Below are 17,500 nucleotides of genomic sequence, written 5' to 3' on the forward strand. Positions count from 1 at the left end.
TCAGATGAGTTTTTCTTTCTTCATTATGCCATTGTGTAACCATAGCTTCCACAGTGCAATGCCACAAGAAGCCTGTCCTTAAGGATTTCCTTACTTGGGTATTCAGGCAATTTAAGCATATTGATGCTGAAAAAACAGAAACAAGCAAAGCCAGCATTACAGGTAAGGCTGAAACCATCTACATATAAAGGGTAAAAAACAAAACCTGTAAAGGTTTACTAATATAAACATAAGACATATAAAAGAAAAATAAGTTTTAGTTCTGGAGATGTCCCCACTTACAATATTGGCAGTGAAATTTTTCACAAAATGGTTAGACACAGAGGAAGAGCATATTACTGTTGAATTTAAGGGAATGTCAGAAAATAAAAGTTAGATTCTGAAAGCGCAGCTGGGTATATGAAAGTTACCATGTGTCTCCCTGTCCTAACATCTAACAGTGTCAGCATTTTGGAACATAAATTACAGCTGATGGGTTCCCTTTAAAGGGAATATGTCAGCTCTTGGGCCCTACCTAAGATGCTGGCAGCCCCCAGCTAGCATGGTGACTTTTGGTAATTTGCCATGCAGCGGATTATGTAAATCTTATGTCTCCTACTGTACTAAAGAGTCACAGAGCAGTTGTTTCGTGCCACACTCTGGCATGCATCCTCCTCCCTCTTCATGATAATCAATGCTGCCCGGCCTCCTGCTCGCTCAGCTGTCAGATTGCAGATCAGTGCTCTGAAGGCAGGTTATGTCTGAAAGAAACACTCAGGTATAATTGAATCTCTTCTTTCTAATGTGTTGGAGCTGTGGTCTAGGGGTAACTCACCAGTCTAGAGACCCTGCCAGCAGTTCATTCTCTGATTCGAATCCCCTGATGGAAATTAAATAGATGTCTTTTTTTCTCATTATTGTATTAATTTTAGGGCTATGTTCACACACAGTGTTTTTGCTCAGTATTTTGCAACCAAAAGCGGATTGAAAAACACAGAAAGGCTATGTTCACACACTGTTGAAATTGAGTGATTGCTGCCTTTAATAGCAAATAATTACTGTTATTATAAAACCACGTCCAATATTTGCCGTTAAATGACGGCCAGCCTCTCAATTTCAACAGTGTAAAAACATAGCCTTTCTGTTTCTCAATACACTCCTGGTTTTGGTTGCAAAATACTGAGCAAAAATACTGTGTGGTGAACATAGCCTTAAGAATAATACAACAATGAGGGAAAAAAAGACATCTATTTAATATCCATCAGGGGATTCGAACCAGAGAATGAACTGCTGGAAGGTCCCTAGACAAGTGAGTTAACCCTAGACCACAGCTCCAACACATTAGGGAGAAGAGATTCAATTATACCTGAGTGTTTCTCTCAGACATAAACTGCCTACAGAGGACTGATCTGCAATCTGACAGCTGAGCGTGCAGGAGGCCGGGAAGCATTGATTATTCATAAAGACGGAGGATGCATGCCAGAGTGTGGCACAACAACTGCTCTGTGACTCTTTAGTACAGTAGGAGACATAAGATTGTACATAATCTGCTGCATGGCAAATTAGCAAAAAGGCACCATGCTCACTGGGGGGTTGCCAGCTACAGCACACTGTCAGCACCTCAGGTAGGGGCCCAGGAGCTGCCAGATTCTCTTTAAAGTCATTCTGTAACACCGCTTTCGTAGCCACTTATTTGTGCCCCATCTGCTGGCATCATGAGGGGAATCTACCACTGATCGCTGGAAAAATATTTAGCAGTAACTGAACTTTATTTTTGCGACAAAATAAATTGCGACAACACAGTTACTGTAATCTAGCTCTACATGTCAATTTGTCTGAAATGAAGTCATAAAGTGTCTGAAACACCACCAATGGAAAGTACTAGTAGTACAGAGATATCAATGGGAAAAGAATGCCCAGCAAGAAAAAGTGGCAGCTGGCTGAGCATGGCACAGAAGAAGAGGAGATAGAAATACACCTTTAATTTCGAAATAGAGTTTTGCGCTAGGGCTGACCAATAGTAGGTGTGAGCAAATAAATTAATTGATCCACAAAATACAATGAGAATCAGTTCATCTATTGTTTCTAGATATTCAGGTAAACCTCAGATTAAGCTGGTTTTACATAAACATAATTGGGGGACCATCTCAGCACCTGGTCCAGTCTCATCCGTGGGTCTAACCACCCAAAATAGCAGCATCATGGGGATCTATGAAGTTATCAGTTCAGGCGGTTAAACCTGAAAGACGGAATGTGATAAAAAAAAAAAAAAAAGAGCGTCCATGTTACACTTGACCTAAACTGGGGTAAAAAGTAGTCGTCTCCTCTACTGGTTATAGAAAAGGTTGCTGGCTCTAAGATAGTCTCACTGACTTCATTAAGGAATTATCAATTGTTCAATATCACAGTTTATGAAAAAAAAACAAGCAATATCAATAAACAATAAGTCAGATACTTTTAAAGATGCAGAAAAGATTGCTCCTGTTGTCCACCTTTTTCTATTGGCAATAATGCTCCAGGTCAGAAGGGTACATGGACCATCTAAGCCTGTACACTCGGTACCTCACTTTATCCTCTAAATGAGGTGGTGTAGGTAGGGTTAGGTTCCTGTTCACTTAAAGGAGAAGTCTGGCCGTTAAAGCCGGCAGGGGAGAATTCGATCATGAATATGAACTTACCTCTCCCCGTGCCTATGGTGAGCGTTGGACCGGCCTCGGGACTCCAGCCAGAGTGCATTTACCCCTGAGTTGTGATGATGTCACAAGCCAATCGGTGACTAGAGCAGCGTCCCGCCCTAGTCACTGACTCCATCAGCTGAGTTGTGACGTGTCAGCGGCGGAGATACCGGAGCTCAGCGAGGGTCCCATGGGCACCAGAAGAGGTGAGTTCATACTCCCGATTAAATTCCCCCCAGATTTTAAAAATGGACACACTTCTCCTTTAACCCCTTAGCGACCCATGACGTATCTGGTACGTCATGGTGCCGCGGGGGGTTTCAGAGCGGGGTCCCGTTGCCGTGCCGACTAATTAAGCACTTCAATGCAGCTGTCAAACCTGACAGCTGCATTGAAGTGCTTCAGACCTCACGTCCCTGGTGTCTAGTGGGACGGATTTCCCCCCCCCCGCGATGCGATAGCGGGGAGAGATCCGTTCTTCTGCCCGTGCCGGGCCTCAGCCTCGCAATGACGCTGATCCCGCTCGGCAATAGATTGCTGTGGGCTGCAAAAGCTCTATGACCAATCTAATCCAATCTCGATCTTTGCTGTGTATATACACAGCATTGATCTCTATGGAGAGATCAGAGCTGTGTATATACAAGTCCCCCAGGGGGACTTCTAGTTCATGTGGGAAAAAAAAGTAAAAAAGTGTTTTTATTAAAAAAATCCCCTTCCCTAATAAAAGTCCAAATCACCCCCCTTTTCCCATTTTACAAATATAAATTAATAAATAAACAAATAAATAAACATATTTGGTACCGCAGCGCAAGTAATCGCCCGAACTATTAATTATCACATTCCTGATCTCGCACGGTAAACGGCGTCAGCGCAAAAAAATTCCAAAATGCAAAATTGCGCATTTTTGGTCGCATTAAATCCAGAAAAAATGTAATAAAAAATTATCAAAAAGTCGTATATGCGCACTCAAGGTACCGATAAAAAGAACACTTCATGGCGCAAAAAATGACACCTCACACAGCCTCATAGACCAAGAATAAAAGCGCTATAAGCATGGAATGGAGCGATTTTAAGGAACATATATTTGTTAACAATGGTTTGAATTTTTAAAAGCCATCAATAATATAAAAAAGTTATACATGTTACATATCATTGTAATCATATTGACTTGAGGAACATGGATAACAAGTCAGTTTTACCATAGGGTGTACAGCGTAAATGCAAAACTCCCCGAAATCAAAACAAATTCCTTTTTTTTCAATTTGACAGCGCAAATGATTTTTTTCCGGTTTTGCAGAATATTTATGGAAAATAATGCTGTCATTGGAAAGTACAATTGTTTTTGCAAAAAATAAGCGCTCATAAAGTCTCTAGGTGAAAAAATGCAAGCGCTATGGACTTTTAAACAAAGTGAAAAAAAAGCAAAAGCGCAAAAACGAAAATTGGCTTAGACCTTAAAGAGGGACCTGTCACCCCCCCCGTGCCGTGGTGACAGGCTCCCGACCCCCCCGTTAGATCCCCCTATACATACCTCATCGCGCCGGGTCCCGCTTCCTGAGCTTCCTAGATGCTCATAGAGAATGAATGGGGAGTCCGATGCTCCGTCATTCTCTATGGGCATCGGACCCTACTGTGAGCTCGTGCGCCGGGCGCTGAAACCTCAGTCACACCCGACCGCTCAGGAAGTGGGACCCGGCGCGATGAGATAAGTATAGCGGGGGATCTAACAGGGGGTCGGGAGCCTGGCACCCCGGCACGGGGGGGGTGACAGGTTTCCTTTAAGGGGTTAAGTATACAGAATGAATATTTTCCCTCCAATATAAATTACATACCATGTACTAGATGTTGGTAGCAGATTTGGTGTGTATGCCACAGCTGCAATGGTGAAATTCTGCAGCCCGCTTCCTCCCATGATATATGCAAAACCGCCATGAGGAACTCTGGAACTAACAAACAACCCATGACTTATTACAGAAGTACATGTCTGACGCAGTGTAATAATGGCAGTATATGATTTTTTACATAAAGGCATATTATTGTTGCTGCAACCCATGTGTAACATAAAATTACATGAAAGAATTATACAAAATGTAGTAAACAGGGAAGGAAATAAATTGAAAACCAGTCAGCTAGGAAATGAAGCAACCGACAAATCATATGCTGAGCATTTCTGATTACAAATGTTCACTAGAAAGAGATACGCATTACAGTTTTTAAAGTGCAGATATTGTTATCTCAGATGACAATGTCAAATATTACGTTCCACACACAGCCCACAAGAAGTAAGATTGACCTAAAGCGGCCCCATACAATGTAACATGTCTTACGGACAATGAGATTTCTCTGAAAGAAAGAAATCTAATATAGAGAGGGGTCTTCATTTCAGCATGAAAACACTTGGCAATTGAGTGATTCTACTTTTCCCGCAGAGCTGCTCATCGCTGACAATTTATGGTGTACTTGGTCTTATTTATGGCCATATGATGTACCCAATAAGCAAAAGCCATAAGGCTATGTTCACGCAATGCAATACAATGGCCATTGTACGATGCTAACACACATCTACTGTACATTGGACCCTTTGTAATGGTCATTCATGTATGATGTCTATTCACAATATAAATTTTCCGCATCTGTATGTTATTTGAAACATTTTAAAAAGAAAAAATATGTTTGCAAAAAACAAAACAAAAAAACCATTGGCCGTTGTATTACAGCAAGTATCGGACAAATTTTTACATGTTCCTGCGGCCGATATTGCCATATAAGCTGAAGGAACATATCAGCTGCACCTTTGGGGTGGCTGCAATTCAATTAATCATTGACCTCAATACAATGTACAGCTGTGAGAACGGCCATACATTGTGTGAACAGACCGTGAACAATGGCTATTGTTCATAGTCTACTGGTCGAAAATGATTAAAAAATTATTAATATTAAAAAAGAATAACACTGTGTGAACATAGCCTAATAGTCTCCTTGGTAAAGGATGCCAATATAATTAATATAAAATAATATGCTATTATAGTATCCATTTTGATGTTTGTGACGGATGGAGTTGGTCACCTACAGACTACTGTATTACAGCATTGATTTAACTAACTTTTTTTTTTTTACAGGATCCCATGTATGGAAAAGAGTAGTCTACTACAACTAAAAAAATTATTCATGTAAATTGCAAACTTGCTTTAATTTCACATATGCTGATAATTTAGATTTTAAAGTTAAAAAGACAGGTACAATTTAAGAAAAAGTTAGAGTTATACCATTTTTTACATTTTTTGGTTGAAAGGAGAACACAGTGAAGGACTACTATCTGAACAAACACTCATCAAGATTTTTTAACTTGACATTTCATTCCCAAAAGGCTTAGGTGAGATCTTAGATGTGAGCACTAAATACATTGTAAGATTTACACCTTCCGTTGCTATTGCCTTTTGGCTGCTGCTCACTTTATAGATATAACTATAATCTATGTTTTAAAATAAAATGGCCTATTGCTGTACAACAGCCGAGGGAAAGTTAAAAGGTAATGCAACCTACACGTTTCGGTGGTCCACTAGGGCATTACTAAGACACAGATTTACTAAGTGAACAACTACAAAAGGAAATTCAAGCAACACAACTACAATTACAAACTATCAGCAGCAATTAGGCTACATTCACATGTTCAGTGGTTTTGCTGGACCGTGTATGATGGCCGAAATCTTCGTCTGCAATCTGCAAAAACTTTGTTCATAATGCATCTGCAATATGTATTTTTTTGCAGATCAACAAAAAAGGGAAAGGTGATAGTTATGGTGATAGTTAAGTGGGAATGTTAAGGAAAATCCAGCACCTTAGTCGTCTAATTGTAAAGTTTTTTATTGAAGCTAGGCAGAAAAAAAAAAAAACCTGACAATCGCTGACGCGTTTCGGTCTGTTCAGACCTTAAAGTGACACTGTCACCTCCTTTTTGCATTCTGACATCTCTACACAGGTGTAAAGGGTAAATTTAGCAGTTTTCATACCCTATTTTATATCATACGTCATGGTGCTTGTTCAAGTAAAAAGTCATCTTTTATCACTGCAGATTGTGTTAAGTGGGCGGGGCCTCGCGGCATTAGCCCCACTTAGCCCCGTCCACAACGCCACCGTTGGCCCCGCCCCCTCGCCTGACGCAGGGAGCTGGGGCGCGCTGCCCAGGTGATCGTTAGATCGTCCGGGCAGACCATAGTAGATAGCGGTGGTCTGCTGCCGACGCTCCTACAACACAGAGTGATGGCAGCATATTGCTTCTATCATGGTCCTTGCCGTTTAAATATGTTGAAAGGTATCACTCCTGTAATACAGATGTCTTTTTAACACTAAAGAATTTAGCATGGTATGGGATTCATGAAAAGAGTCACATTTATCTATATTCATACCACAGTACTGCTTCATAAACAATACAACTATCAGAATTCAAGCAATTCCATTATTACTGTACGGCAGATATACAGCAGGAGACAAAAGGCATCTCAGTTATTCTTGAAGACATTCAGGAATCTTAAAAGCTGCAATCATAAATGCATTTGTTTTACCAGATCCATTGAATTAATTTTATGGTGTGCAGCCAGGGGAAGGAATATTTGATTTTTTTTCACTGAAGTGGTACTAAAGCTATGCTTAGACAGAGATGAGATCGTAATGAAGAAACACACAGGAATAGACTTTGAACCAGAGGAAGGAGGCAGATTTATTTGTTAATAAGAACATAAATACAAAAAAATCTAATTATCGGGCAGCTGAAACTACACTTTCATTTTACTCAGGGGTCTGATATAAAATGACTGGCAGAACTGGGTTTTTAAATATATCCAAAAAAAAGCAATAAATGAATTGATTTCACCTTTTCATAATTCACTGATAAATAAAAGTCTGTTACATCGGGAATCTCTTCACTGAAAACTCATTGGCTGACTGTAATGACGCCTCTCTTGACATGATTCTCCATGTATGAGCCAGCAGGGTCACAGGGGGGGCCATCCCTGAGCACTGACGCTCCCAGAGAGACGTTATTACAGAGGACGTTCCCCACCGATGGTGACTACCTCGTCTCTGTTGACCACCCACATGCCTAGTCAAGTATGATTTACATACAGGGCAGGAGATGTACACACCTGATTTTCAGGGGATTTTGTGTAGCATCCATACCTAATATTTCTGTGTCTGAAAACAGTGCTACTGGCCTTATTAGGGTATGTTCACACTGAGCAAATATGGCGGAATTCTGTGACGGAACTCTTCGGCGCCGAATCCTGCCTGCCTCAGTGTGACACTGCTTTTATATAGGAGAGCTTGCGCGCCTTTACTACTGCCGCTCTCCACTCTAAGATTTGACATGTCAATTCTTTGAGCGGAGAGTGATGCATTTGGAGGCACAAAAAGCCTCCCATAGAGAAGCAGCGTCACACTGAGGCAAGCGAAATTCCACCACATTTGCTCAGTGTGAATATACCCTTAGGCCATGTTCACACAACGTAAGTTCTGTACTAATCACGGTTGTTGCATGATTGGTACGGACCCTACGTTGTGCTGCAGGCCGAGGGAATCACGGCCTGTGTATACACTCCGGCCAGGATCCCTAGCGGCGCCGTAGTACGTTAGTTTTCTGTGGCTGCTATTCATTGAATAAATAAAAGTTGCTCCTGCATTATGTAAAATTAGGATTTCACTATAAACTTATATACGCACTATTGTGTATGAAAAGTACGAAGCAGCTGGAAAGTGGCGTACAGCACATACATTGATTTAAGGTGCAACACATACAAAAATAGAATTAACCCTTTACAACCACAATAGAATAAACAGGGCCGGATTATAATGTGGGTGGTTTGGGCAGCCACCCACATCCCTCAGCAGCAAACTGGAGGATCCTCTGGTGGGCCCTTGAGTGATGTGCTGCACTGCAGAGCAGTTCTCCTGAATCGGCTGTAAAGATGAAAGCCAGTTCAGGAGAATTGCGGTGAGCAGCTCTTTCCTTCTATTCAACTGTACCATCACATTGCTGATACAACTGAATAGCCGAGTGGCAGGTGGGAGAAAGCGCTGTCCTGCCATCCGGCACTTCTATGTGATTCCAGCAGAGCAGTGATTAGCTCCACCTACATTACACAGCATCCTGACCAGAAGAGGGCAGATCAATGTAGCACAACAGAAGCCAGGAGGGGTGAGCATTCTGGGCCTGAGCAATACAAGCGCAGATCGGTATGAAGCAAACGCTGGTTTGTTCATCTATAGTCAGTAAGAGTATTGTGGTAATATGATACTTCAGTATGTTCATGTTTATGGTTATGCCATGAATAATATCTAGAAAATCAAACTTCGTTGGTTGTTTCATTAGTTTGTTTGGATTTTACAGAACAAAAATGTGCGTTTTTTTAATATGCCAGAAGATTCTGAGTGGTGAAGAAAACTTTGTTTCTATGTCTGTGTTTGTTTATGCCTAAGATAAAATTTTCATGCACAAGGGGTTTGTCAGGAAAACCTTTCATTTTCACTGTCATTTTGTAGGGTGTACACCAGTTTTCATGACTCAAAACTTATTATTTATTCCCCCTATTGTGTCTAGACTAGACAGGAAGAGGAAAGTTAAAGGTTTTAAGGTATTTCAGTTGCAAAATGTGCATTCAGCATGTATAGGGCTGAGTAATTAATCATATAATTCAATTCATTTGCCCGGTCACTGCTGCAAAATTTAATCAGAAATATGTTTTTAGCCCTGCGCCTTGCATAGGCTCCCCTACCACATGGGAGAAGGCAGTGCAGCGTGTAGTATATCTGGATGCTGCAACTAGTTATATAATTTATCAGCTTATATACACAAAAAAAAATTCTAAATTCCTATCAGGCATGTGTCCCAGGTGCCTTAAAGGTCGAGGGTAAGGGCTCTACAAGAGCTGATCTGTTATTTTTAGGCAATCTTACCCAGCCCTAATTCAGCATATACATTATACATAAATTGGGAAGGTAGGGTCTTACATACCTGCCTGTTACGAATTGCAAAAGCAACACTCTCTCCTCTTGTGTAAGTTCTTGTACAATCTCCCAGAACCACTGGAAACAAGCAAAAAAGTGTTAAATTAAAAAGAGAAGCACCTCAGCAGGCATACTCACATATACCATTTATGCTGCATCTTGGCCATTGTGGGACATGTTAGTACCTCAATGTCATGTTACAGAATGTTCTATGTATAAGACATAAAACAAAAAGTGCCCATAAAAGACATCCAGTATTTGTATGTCCAGACAGTTTAGGTTCTTATTATGGAGACAAAAGAAAACAGCAAAAATACAAATGTGGAAATACAGCCTATGTAAGTTGTCCAGGAAAAACTTGCTTTTCCCCTATGATAGGGGGCAAGTAGAAGGTCGCGGGGTGTCCGACCTTTGTACTCCCCGGCGATCTCTATATCGGGCCCGACACTCTGTCGAAAAGAGTTGCGGGTCTGGCACGTGACCCACGGCTCTATTCATTCCTATGGAGCGACAGGAAGCTGAGCATGCCGGAAGGGCGCTGTACTCGTCTCTTTCCGTTGGGTCCATAGGAATAAATAGAGCTGCAAGTAACACAATGCCTGTGTTACGGTATATTCACACTGTGATGGTTTACATCACAAAAATACATTTTGCACGGGTGGAGTTTTATGCTCGTGTAAAAGGTTTTAAAGGGGTGTTTCCAACTTAAGTGGATTCACTCATTCATTCTCTAAAGAGCCACTGAAGAGAACTAAATGCAGGTTTCGTTTGTCTTTTGCAGCTCCATAGACAATTAATAGAGCTGTGCCACCTACAGCTTCATTCAGCTGGGTTTTCAGGATCCCAATAAAGATGGCAGTGGGCCCCAGCGGTTGGACTCATGCAATCATTTAGTTATCGCCTACCCTGTGGACAGGGCATAACTACCCCTTCAATCGCACTCAAAGTGTGAGCATAATAATCTGTAAGTATACATACACTAAACAACCACATTGTATAGCTGAAATAATTACCTTAATCACTTGATCATCTTTCTCATAGCCACTAGTATATTCAGTATTCTTCATCCAGTCATTCACGTCTATTTCCGGCATGCCAGATAAAAGAAGTTCCTTAAATTACAAAAATCATCAATACGTCATTTACCAAACGACTTTGAAATAACACGTCTAGAAGTGTTCACAGAGCACCAGAAGCCCAAAGAGCCAATGCACTATGGGACTTCATTGCTAAGGAACTGTATCAGACAAGTGACAGGACTGGCAATCTGAGAGCTGCTGTTCTGCATGCTACATGGATGACTCTGCCGTACCACTGACGCCGTTTACTTCACAAATAATTAAAAAACCGAATGTGTGCACAAACTGTACAACGCACTTGTTTCATTCCTTGCTTAAGAAAATGATTGATAGGTGAAATAATTGTTTGCATCTATTGTGCCGGTGGAAAATACTGATGCGATTACAAAGACTTAACACATCTCCAGCTTAGTAACCGCATCTTGGCGCTGAATGTAGAACATCACTAGTGACCCAAAAAAAAGAGCTTACTGGTGCACAACCCAACGTAGCCTATTTAATAATTCAAACAAATGTGTTCTTCCTAAAATAAATACATGCCATAGCGGGAGCGTTCCCTCCTTCCTTGCTTCTGCAGTGTCATTTAAAATTGCAATAACAGCACTGACATGCATGTTACCGAAATATCAAAGACGTTTAAAAAAAAAAAAAAGTGAAGCTTTAAGACATACAAATTCAGTTATTTAATTGTACAGTGCACCTCTAGCCTTTCTATTACTAACTAATTTCCGAATAAAACGTGCCCTATAATCCAGATAATAAATGTAAACAATTAATAAGTGTCTTATTTGTTCCCCCCCCTGCGAGTGCCGCAATGTGCTCCGGAATTGTATTCGGAAATTAAGAGGACTGACTGTGCATATTTATCTTTTGATAGTTAATAACGTGTGTCTTTGCAAAGTGCAATGTGCAGTAATGCTGGCTTCCTATCTTGCAATTACAGAAAAGCTTATTTGCATTGGAGCTCTTCACAGCACATTGGATTTATTTACTCTGTAGATTACATTTAGAAGACAATTCAAAATATGCACAGAAAGATAATTGCAGATAATACGTTATTAGGGGTATTGTGTATGTGAGTGCTAGATGCCAGAAGAAGGGGGGGGGGGAATCAGCAATGCAGTGCTGTACTAACCACCAGAAAGCCAACAAAGGAAAATACAGGTTGTGTAACAAAACACGAGGCTTGGGCAATTTATAGGCTGATTATAGCAATTTAGAAAAAAGAAAAGAAAGAAACAAAATAACCTACATTTATTCTTTCAAAGTACCGTTGTTTATTTCCTAACATACCATATGATGTCTTCAATGGTAGCAACATACTGTTTAAAAGATAGTCCCTGTCAATCACAGTACATTTTCATGTAGAGTGGGGAAGATGGATCGATAAATTCACCATTGATTTACAAAAACATGCACATGGATAAAAGGAGGCATAAAATCTTCAAATTCCATTGTATCTCACACTTCAACAATGGAAGGGGGGGAAATGCTTAAAGCGACTCTGTACCCACAATCTGCCCCTCCCCCCCCCAAACCTCTTGTACCTTCGGATAGCTGCTTTTAATCAAAGATCTGTCCTGGGGTCTGTTCGGCAGGTGATGCAGTTATTGTCCTAAGAAACTACTTTTAAACTTGCAGTCCAGCGGCCGGGGCTTAGACTGTATATGCATTAGGCTGGCACAACCTCTCTGTCCCTCCTCCCTGCCCTCCTCATCATTAGGAATGCTCCAGGCAGATTGTCTCCTATTCATCAGCTGTGTGAATACTGAACATAGGCTGGATCGTTAAGGCACCTGTGCAATGTTCAGACAGGAGAAAATGTTACAGTGGCATTCCTAATAATGAGGAGGGTGGGGAGGAGGGATGGAGGGGTGGTGCAAAGTTAGGGCACAGATACTCTAAGACCCGGCCGTTGGGCACAGAGCTGCAAGTTTAAAAGTTGTTTCTTAGGACAATAACTGCATCACCTGCCGAACAGACCCCAGGACAGATCTTGGATTAAAAGCATCTATCTAAAGGTACAAGTGGTATGGGGGGGGGGGGCAGATTGTGGGTACAGACTCACTTTAAAAAGAAATACAGTGGAACCTTATGAGCAGGCTTATGAGCGGGAACATGCTAACATGTAATTCAAATCACTCGTTTATCATTGCAAATTTTGCCATAAACAATTGAAATGCAGATGATTCGTTCCACAACCCCCAAAATAGGGTAGGTAGGTAAGGTGTTCTGTATCAAATAAAGAAGAGGATATCAGTTAACTCTCCCTCCAAACACAACTTCCCAGGTGGCTGCAAACCTGCTGGTGCTGTTACTTGTTTGCACTAGTGCTGGCTGCCTGGAGCAGCTATCGGTGAAGTGGTTATTTGAGGGGTCAGAGGGTAGCAGCCATGCACGACCATAAATGACCTTGTGTAGGCAAGATGGTGGCAAAAAGTGCATGGCATTGGATAAGACCCTGGCAAGTTGAAGGCCTCACTGCTTGGGTTCTGTCTGTAAATGCAGCATCTAGGCTGCCTAAACACCAGAGTAGGAGGGCGCCACAGGCTAACTTACACTCTTGTGTTAGTGAGGTTGCCAGTGTTCTGGCAACAGGGAGAGGAGATGAGGCCGAGCTGCTCGCTTACACAGGAGGATCTCCACAGTTCAACAGAGTTGCTCAGGTAGCAGTGGGTTAAAATGAGAGGGCTTTTTTTACCCAGCACAGTATCAGGATGGGGGCACAGGTATCCTTGTATTACCAAATCTTGTTTATCAAGTTACAATTTTTTTTAATTGTTAGCTTGTCTTGCAAAATGCTCTACAGCCAAGTTACCTGTAATCCAAGGTTTCACTTCACTTGTAACCTCCTATTTTAGCGGAACATACAAAGTAAAATGAAATAGTAAAATGAATAGATTTAGCAATTGACTTTGGGTAATTCTAAAACAGCAAGGTGAAAATAATCTGTAATATTACACCACACTGGTGTTGAATATAAGTTTTATTTGCCTCTTTGTCCATGTGTCACACTATGAATTACACAACTTCTACGAGCTGCTATAGATTTCTATTTGTGGCAACTATATATTGTGGGTAAGTATAGTATGTAGCGGGAGGCTATAGATCGTGCCCATTCTGCTAAGCCCCACCTACATAAAAATCACCAAGAGCTGCCCAAAAAAAAGATTAAAAAAATAAGTTCATATAAGGAGGTGGTGCAAAATGCTGTGGCTTTTGTATGCCAGAAAGCTAGCAGACAGGAGATTATTTAATAAACTCCTCCATTGGGTTTAAGAGTTCTTTTTTATTTTCATATGAAACACACACACACACACACACACACACATTAGGCCAGCCACAGCTTTCCGAGTTTCAAACACTGTACCCCTCCATGCAAAACCATCTTGTCACTGATTTATTCAGAACGATTGAAGTATTGCAGCAAGAAGTGCTTCATTTACTCACTGAACAGTAAACATTTCTTCTTAATTCTTAAATTTTGTAGTGACCAAAGTGACTGTCTATGAAAGTAGAGACCATGTACTTGATTAAAGGAAAAGTCCGGAGAAAATTTTTATTAAAGCATTGTATTGCACCCTAAAAGTTAGACAAGTCACCAATATGCACTTATTACGGGAAGTGCACATAAAGTGTTTTTTCCCTGCACTTACTACTGCATCAAGGCTTCACTTCCTGGATAAAATGGTGATGTCACGACCCGACTCCCAGAGCTGTGCGGGCTGTGGCTGCTGGAGAGGATGATGGCAGAGGGATGCTCAGTGTCCCTCCAGTGCCCTGTGTCCCTCAGTGTCCCTCTACCATCATCCTCTCCTGCAGCCACAGCCCGCACAGCTCTGGGAGTCGGGGCGTGACATCACCATTTTATCCAGGAAGTGAAGCCTTAATGGAGTAGGAAGTGCAGGGAAAAAAGCACTTGATGTGCATTTCCCGTAATAAGTGTATATTAGTGATTTGTATAACTTTTTGAGGGCAATACAAAACTTTAATAAAAATTGTCACGGGACTTCTCCTTTAAACTGCAACTTGTACAAGATTCAAACATCTGCCCCCTGCTGACAATGGCGGATACTATCAGAAGGACTTTCAGGTACCAGTATTCAAACAGCACACAGGGGCAACAAGACCTTCCCTGCATGGTGAGATGGTGCTGGCCCACCAGCCTGAGCCTGGCCATAATGTCTGTGTTGTTTTCCCCTGTCGCCGTCAAACAGCCCTTCTTTCCCGTTGTCAAGACTGTTTAAAAGGTACATTGGTAATCATATGACTTACACCCCCACCATGCGGAACTTTAATGCACCATGGTGGAGGTTAAAGTTATGCATGGTGGGGATTGTAATCAATGTGAGGCTTTTAAAAGCTACATATACGCTGGCTGTATATTACACCTCACACTCTGTAGCAACTTCCTGGGGGTCAGACTTCAGTCTAATCCTCTCAGTTTAACACTGTAAATACTGCAGTTCAGAATATGGCAATGCAATATCTATAAAAATGTGTACATTTTTTAAAACTAGTAAATTCTAAGTAAAACTACAAAAAATGGGTATTGCTGTGATCACTCACAGAACAAATCAATACAGATTGAGCTAGCGCAAACATAACGGTGTGTTACAACTTTTGTAAAGTGCCCTATGGCGCTGTCAGGCCTGCAGGTAATGTCCTTGGCTTAGAACATAAACTAACATATGTTTGTAAGCATGCCTAGCTAAGCAAATGCACAACTGTTTTAAAGCCAGGTTTGTATTGCGTTTATGTAAAATGTGGTATCCATCAGTGACTAACTAAGAAAGGGCTGGCAATGTATTGTGGTACTGCAGCGGGCCCTATTCATTTCAATGGCCCAAATGTAATCGCCTAGTAACTATGTTCAGGCAGCTTCCTGCTGGTATATGCTAATTTACTGGAACTCAATACTGCACCAGACCATACTAGTGAGTCCAACGAAGCGGGTGTATACCGATTAATTTCAGGCCGCTGAAATGTATGAAGCCCACTGGAAAACGCCACAGTACACGTTGGTATCCCTTTCTTGGCAGGATGATGACTGATACCAGTGCTGCATAAACACAGTTTATGGAGCAACACAAAAAAATCAGGATAAAGTAATTTTACCTAATCAAAAAAAACTATACAAGCAAACACGCATATATAATATATATAATAAAACAACAAAAACTGTGGTGTAGCTTAGAACTGCTAATAGTAATTTGCAAACAACAAAGTATGGGTTCCCAATTATGTTTCAGTCATTTCAATAAGTAATATTTGGAGTTGTAGCTGGGTCCAGAAGTGGTTTGGTTTGGCATTGGCAGTGTGTTTTTTTCCCCTTATTTGTAATTTCTTTTTACTTATTTTGTGTGCATTTTTATACAAAAGGCACTGTCTTTTCATGCAGTTTTATGAGCTGAAGCCATGAGTGGATCCAGCGGAAAGGAGAAGTTTAAAGGGAACCAAACAGCCCAATCAGGCTGACATGGTTCCCTGAACCGCTGTATACAGCTCTTGCAGCAGCCGCAGCACATACCACCCGCTTTGTTACTGGCCTCTCTGCCAGTCAATCACTCCTCGGAGCGCGCTGAGAGGCAGAGCGCGGTGACTAGTGAGGGGCAGGGAGCTGCCCAGATGACTACCTCCCCGCCTCTGCCTGTCACGCGCCCGGGGGATTAAATTGTTTTTTTCTGGTTATACAGCTCCTGCTGCAGCTGCGGCCGGTACGTGCCGTGGGAGCTGTATACAGCAGTTTAGGGAACCATATCAGCCCGATTGGGCTGATTGGTTTCCTTTAAATCCCTTAAATCTCCCATTATTTCTGAATCCACTACAAGCAAAGCAAGCTTGAAAGCTGCAGCTGGGAGATTTACTTTAAGACAGGTGTGTGACACAACAGTCTTAGCTAATCCCCCCACTATGTCTAAACCTTTCCCGACTTTTGATGTACATGTAAAGCAGGGATGGGGAACCTTCGGCCCTCCAGCTGTTAAATTACAATTACCATCATGCCTGGACAGCCGAAGCAAAGCTTTAGCTGTCTAGGCATGATGTGAATTGTAGTTTTGCAACAGCTGGAGGGCCGAAGGTTCCTCATCCCTGATGTACAGCATGGGTCAAGTGAGGGAAGTATAATGCGGGCCTGGGAGCTGGATCTGCATTATACCCAGCGGGCATCGGCTGCCATCCGTTGCCAGCACTCGTTGGTAATTGAAGATATCAGAGATGACTCTGATGTTGTTCATTTAACTGTTTGGTGGTGACTGCAGCAGCTAAGCAATTTGTACCTGCTTCATTGGTGGTTCAGGGGTCCTCTGCTAAAAATGTTATGGGTCTTAAGAGGGCGAAGAGATAGAAAATTCTAAATGGGGAGGGGGGGGGGTGTCTGGAAGGGGCTAAAAAAAAAAAAGTAGTTGGGGGTTGACCTGGGAGGGGGGCAGCAAAAAAACAAAAAAAGATTACATTTATGGTTTTAAAAAAAACTTAAAATATACACATACTATACATCCTCACTTTCCTCTTGACCTTTAATATAACGTTATAGCTTTTATGGCGAATGCTATAAAAAATTTATGTGAATTAAATGTAGTCTTGAAAACGCGTAGTGTGCGTCTGTGTTTGTGGAAAAGAGCTGAGGAAACCCCTTTAAAGACACTAAGAAAAGCAGCAGTAGTAAGCATGAGAACTACTGTAGCAGCAGCACTCTGACAGGGGGAGGTACTTTCCACTCTATAGGCACCTTATTATTTTGTAGCATTTCTAACATTATGGATT

The 17,500-nt window shown here is 41.6% G+C and overlaps 1 protein-coding gene across 3 annotated transcripts in view; it reads right to left on the reverse strand.

The window, feature by feature from the left end:
• Positions 1-6: 6 nt before the first annotated feature.
• The window catches only part of LOC138774978 (E3 ubiquitin-protein ligase HACE1-like), a 49,767-nt gene continuing 32,273 nt past the window's right edge, over positions 7-17,500 (reverse strand). For 2 of the 3 annotated variants that reach the window (XM_069955745.1, XM_069955743.1), the window contains exons 11-14: positions 10,667-10,765; positions 9,661-9,731; positions 4,487-4,600; positions 7-126 (exon numbers count right to left, since the gene is read on the reverse strand). In XM_069955745.1, the coding sequence (XP_069811846.1) occupies positions 24-126; positions 4,487-4,600; positions 9,661-9,731; positions 10,667-10,765 (387 nt within the window). In that variant the 3' untranslated portion in view covers positions 7-23. Of the gene's footprint in view, positions 127-4,486; positions 4,601-9,660; positions 9,732-10,666; positions 10,766-13,550; positions 13,585-17,500 lie in introns of those variants that run through there. The other variant, XR_011360448.1, reaches the window with a different exon arrangement.

Source organism: Dendropsophus ebraccatus, unplaced genomic scaffold (genome assembly GCF_027789765.1).
Source record: "Dendropsophus ebraccatus isolate aDenEbr1 unplaced genomic scaffold, aDenEbr1.pat pat_scaffold_1195_ctg1, whole genome shotgun sequence".
NCBI lineage: Eukaryota > Metazoa > Chordata > Amphibia > Anura > Hylidae > Dendropsophus > Dendropsophus ebraccatus.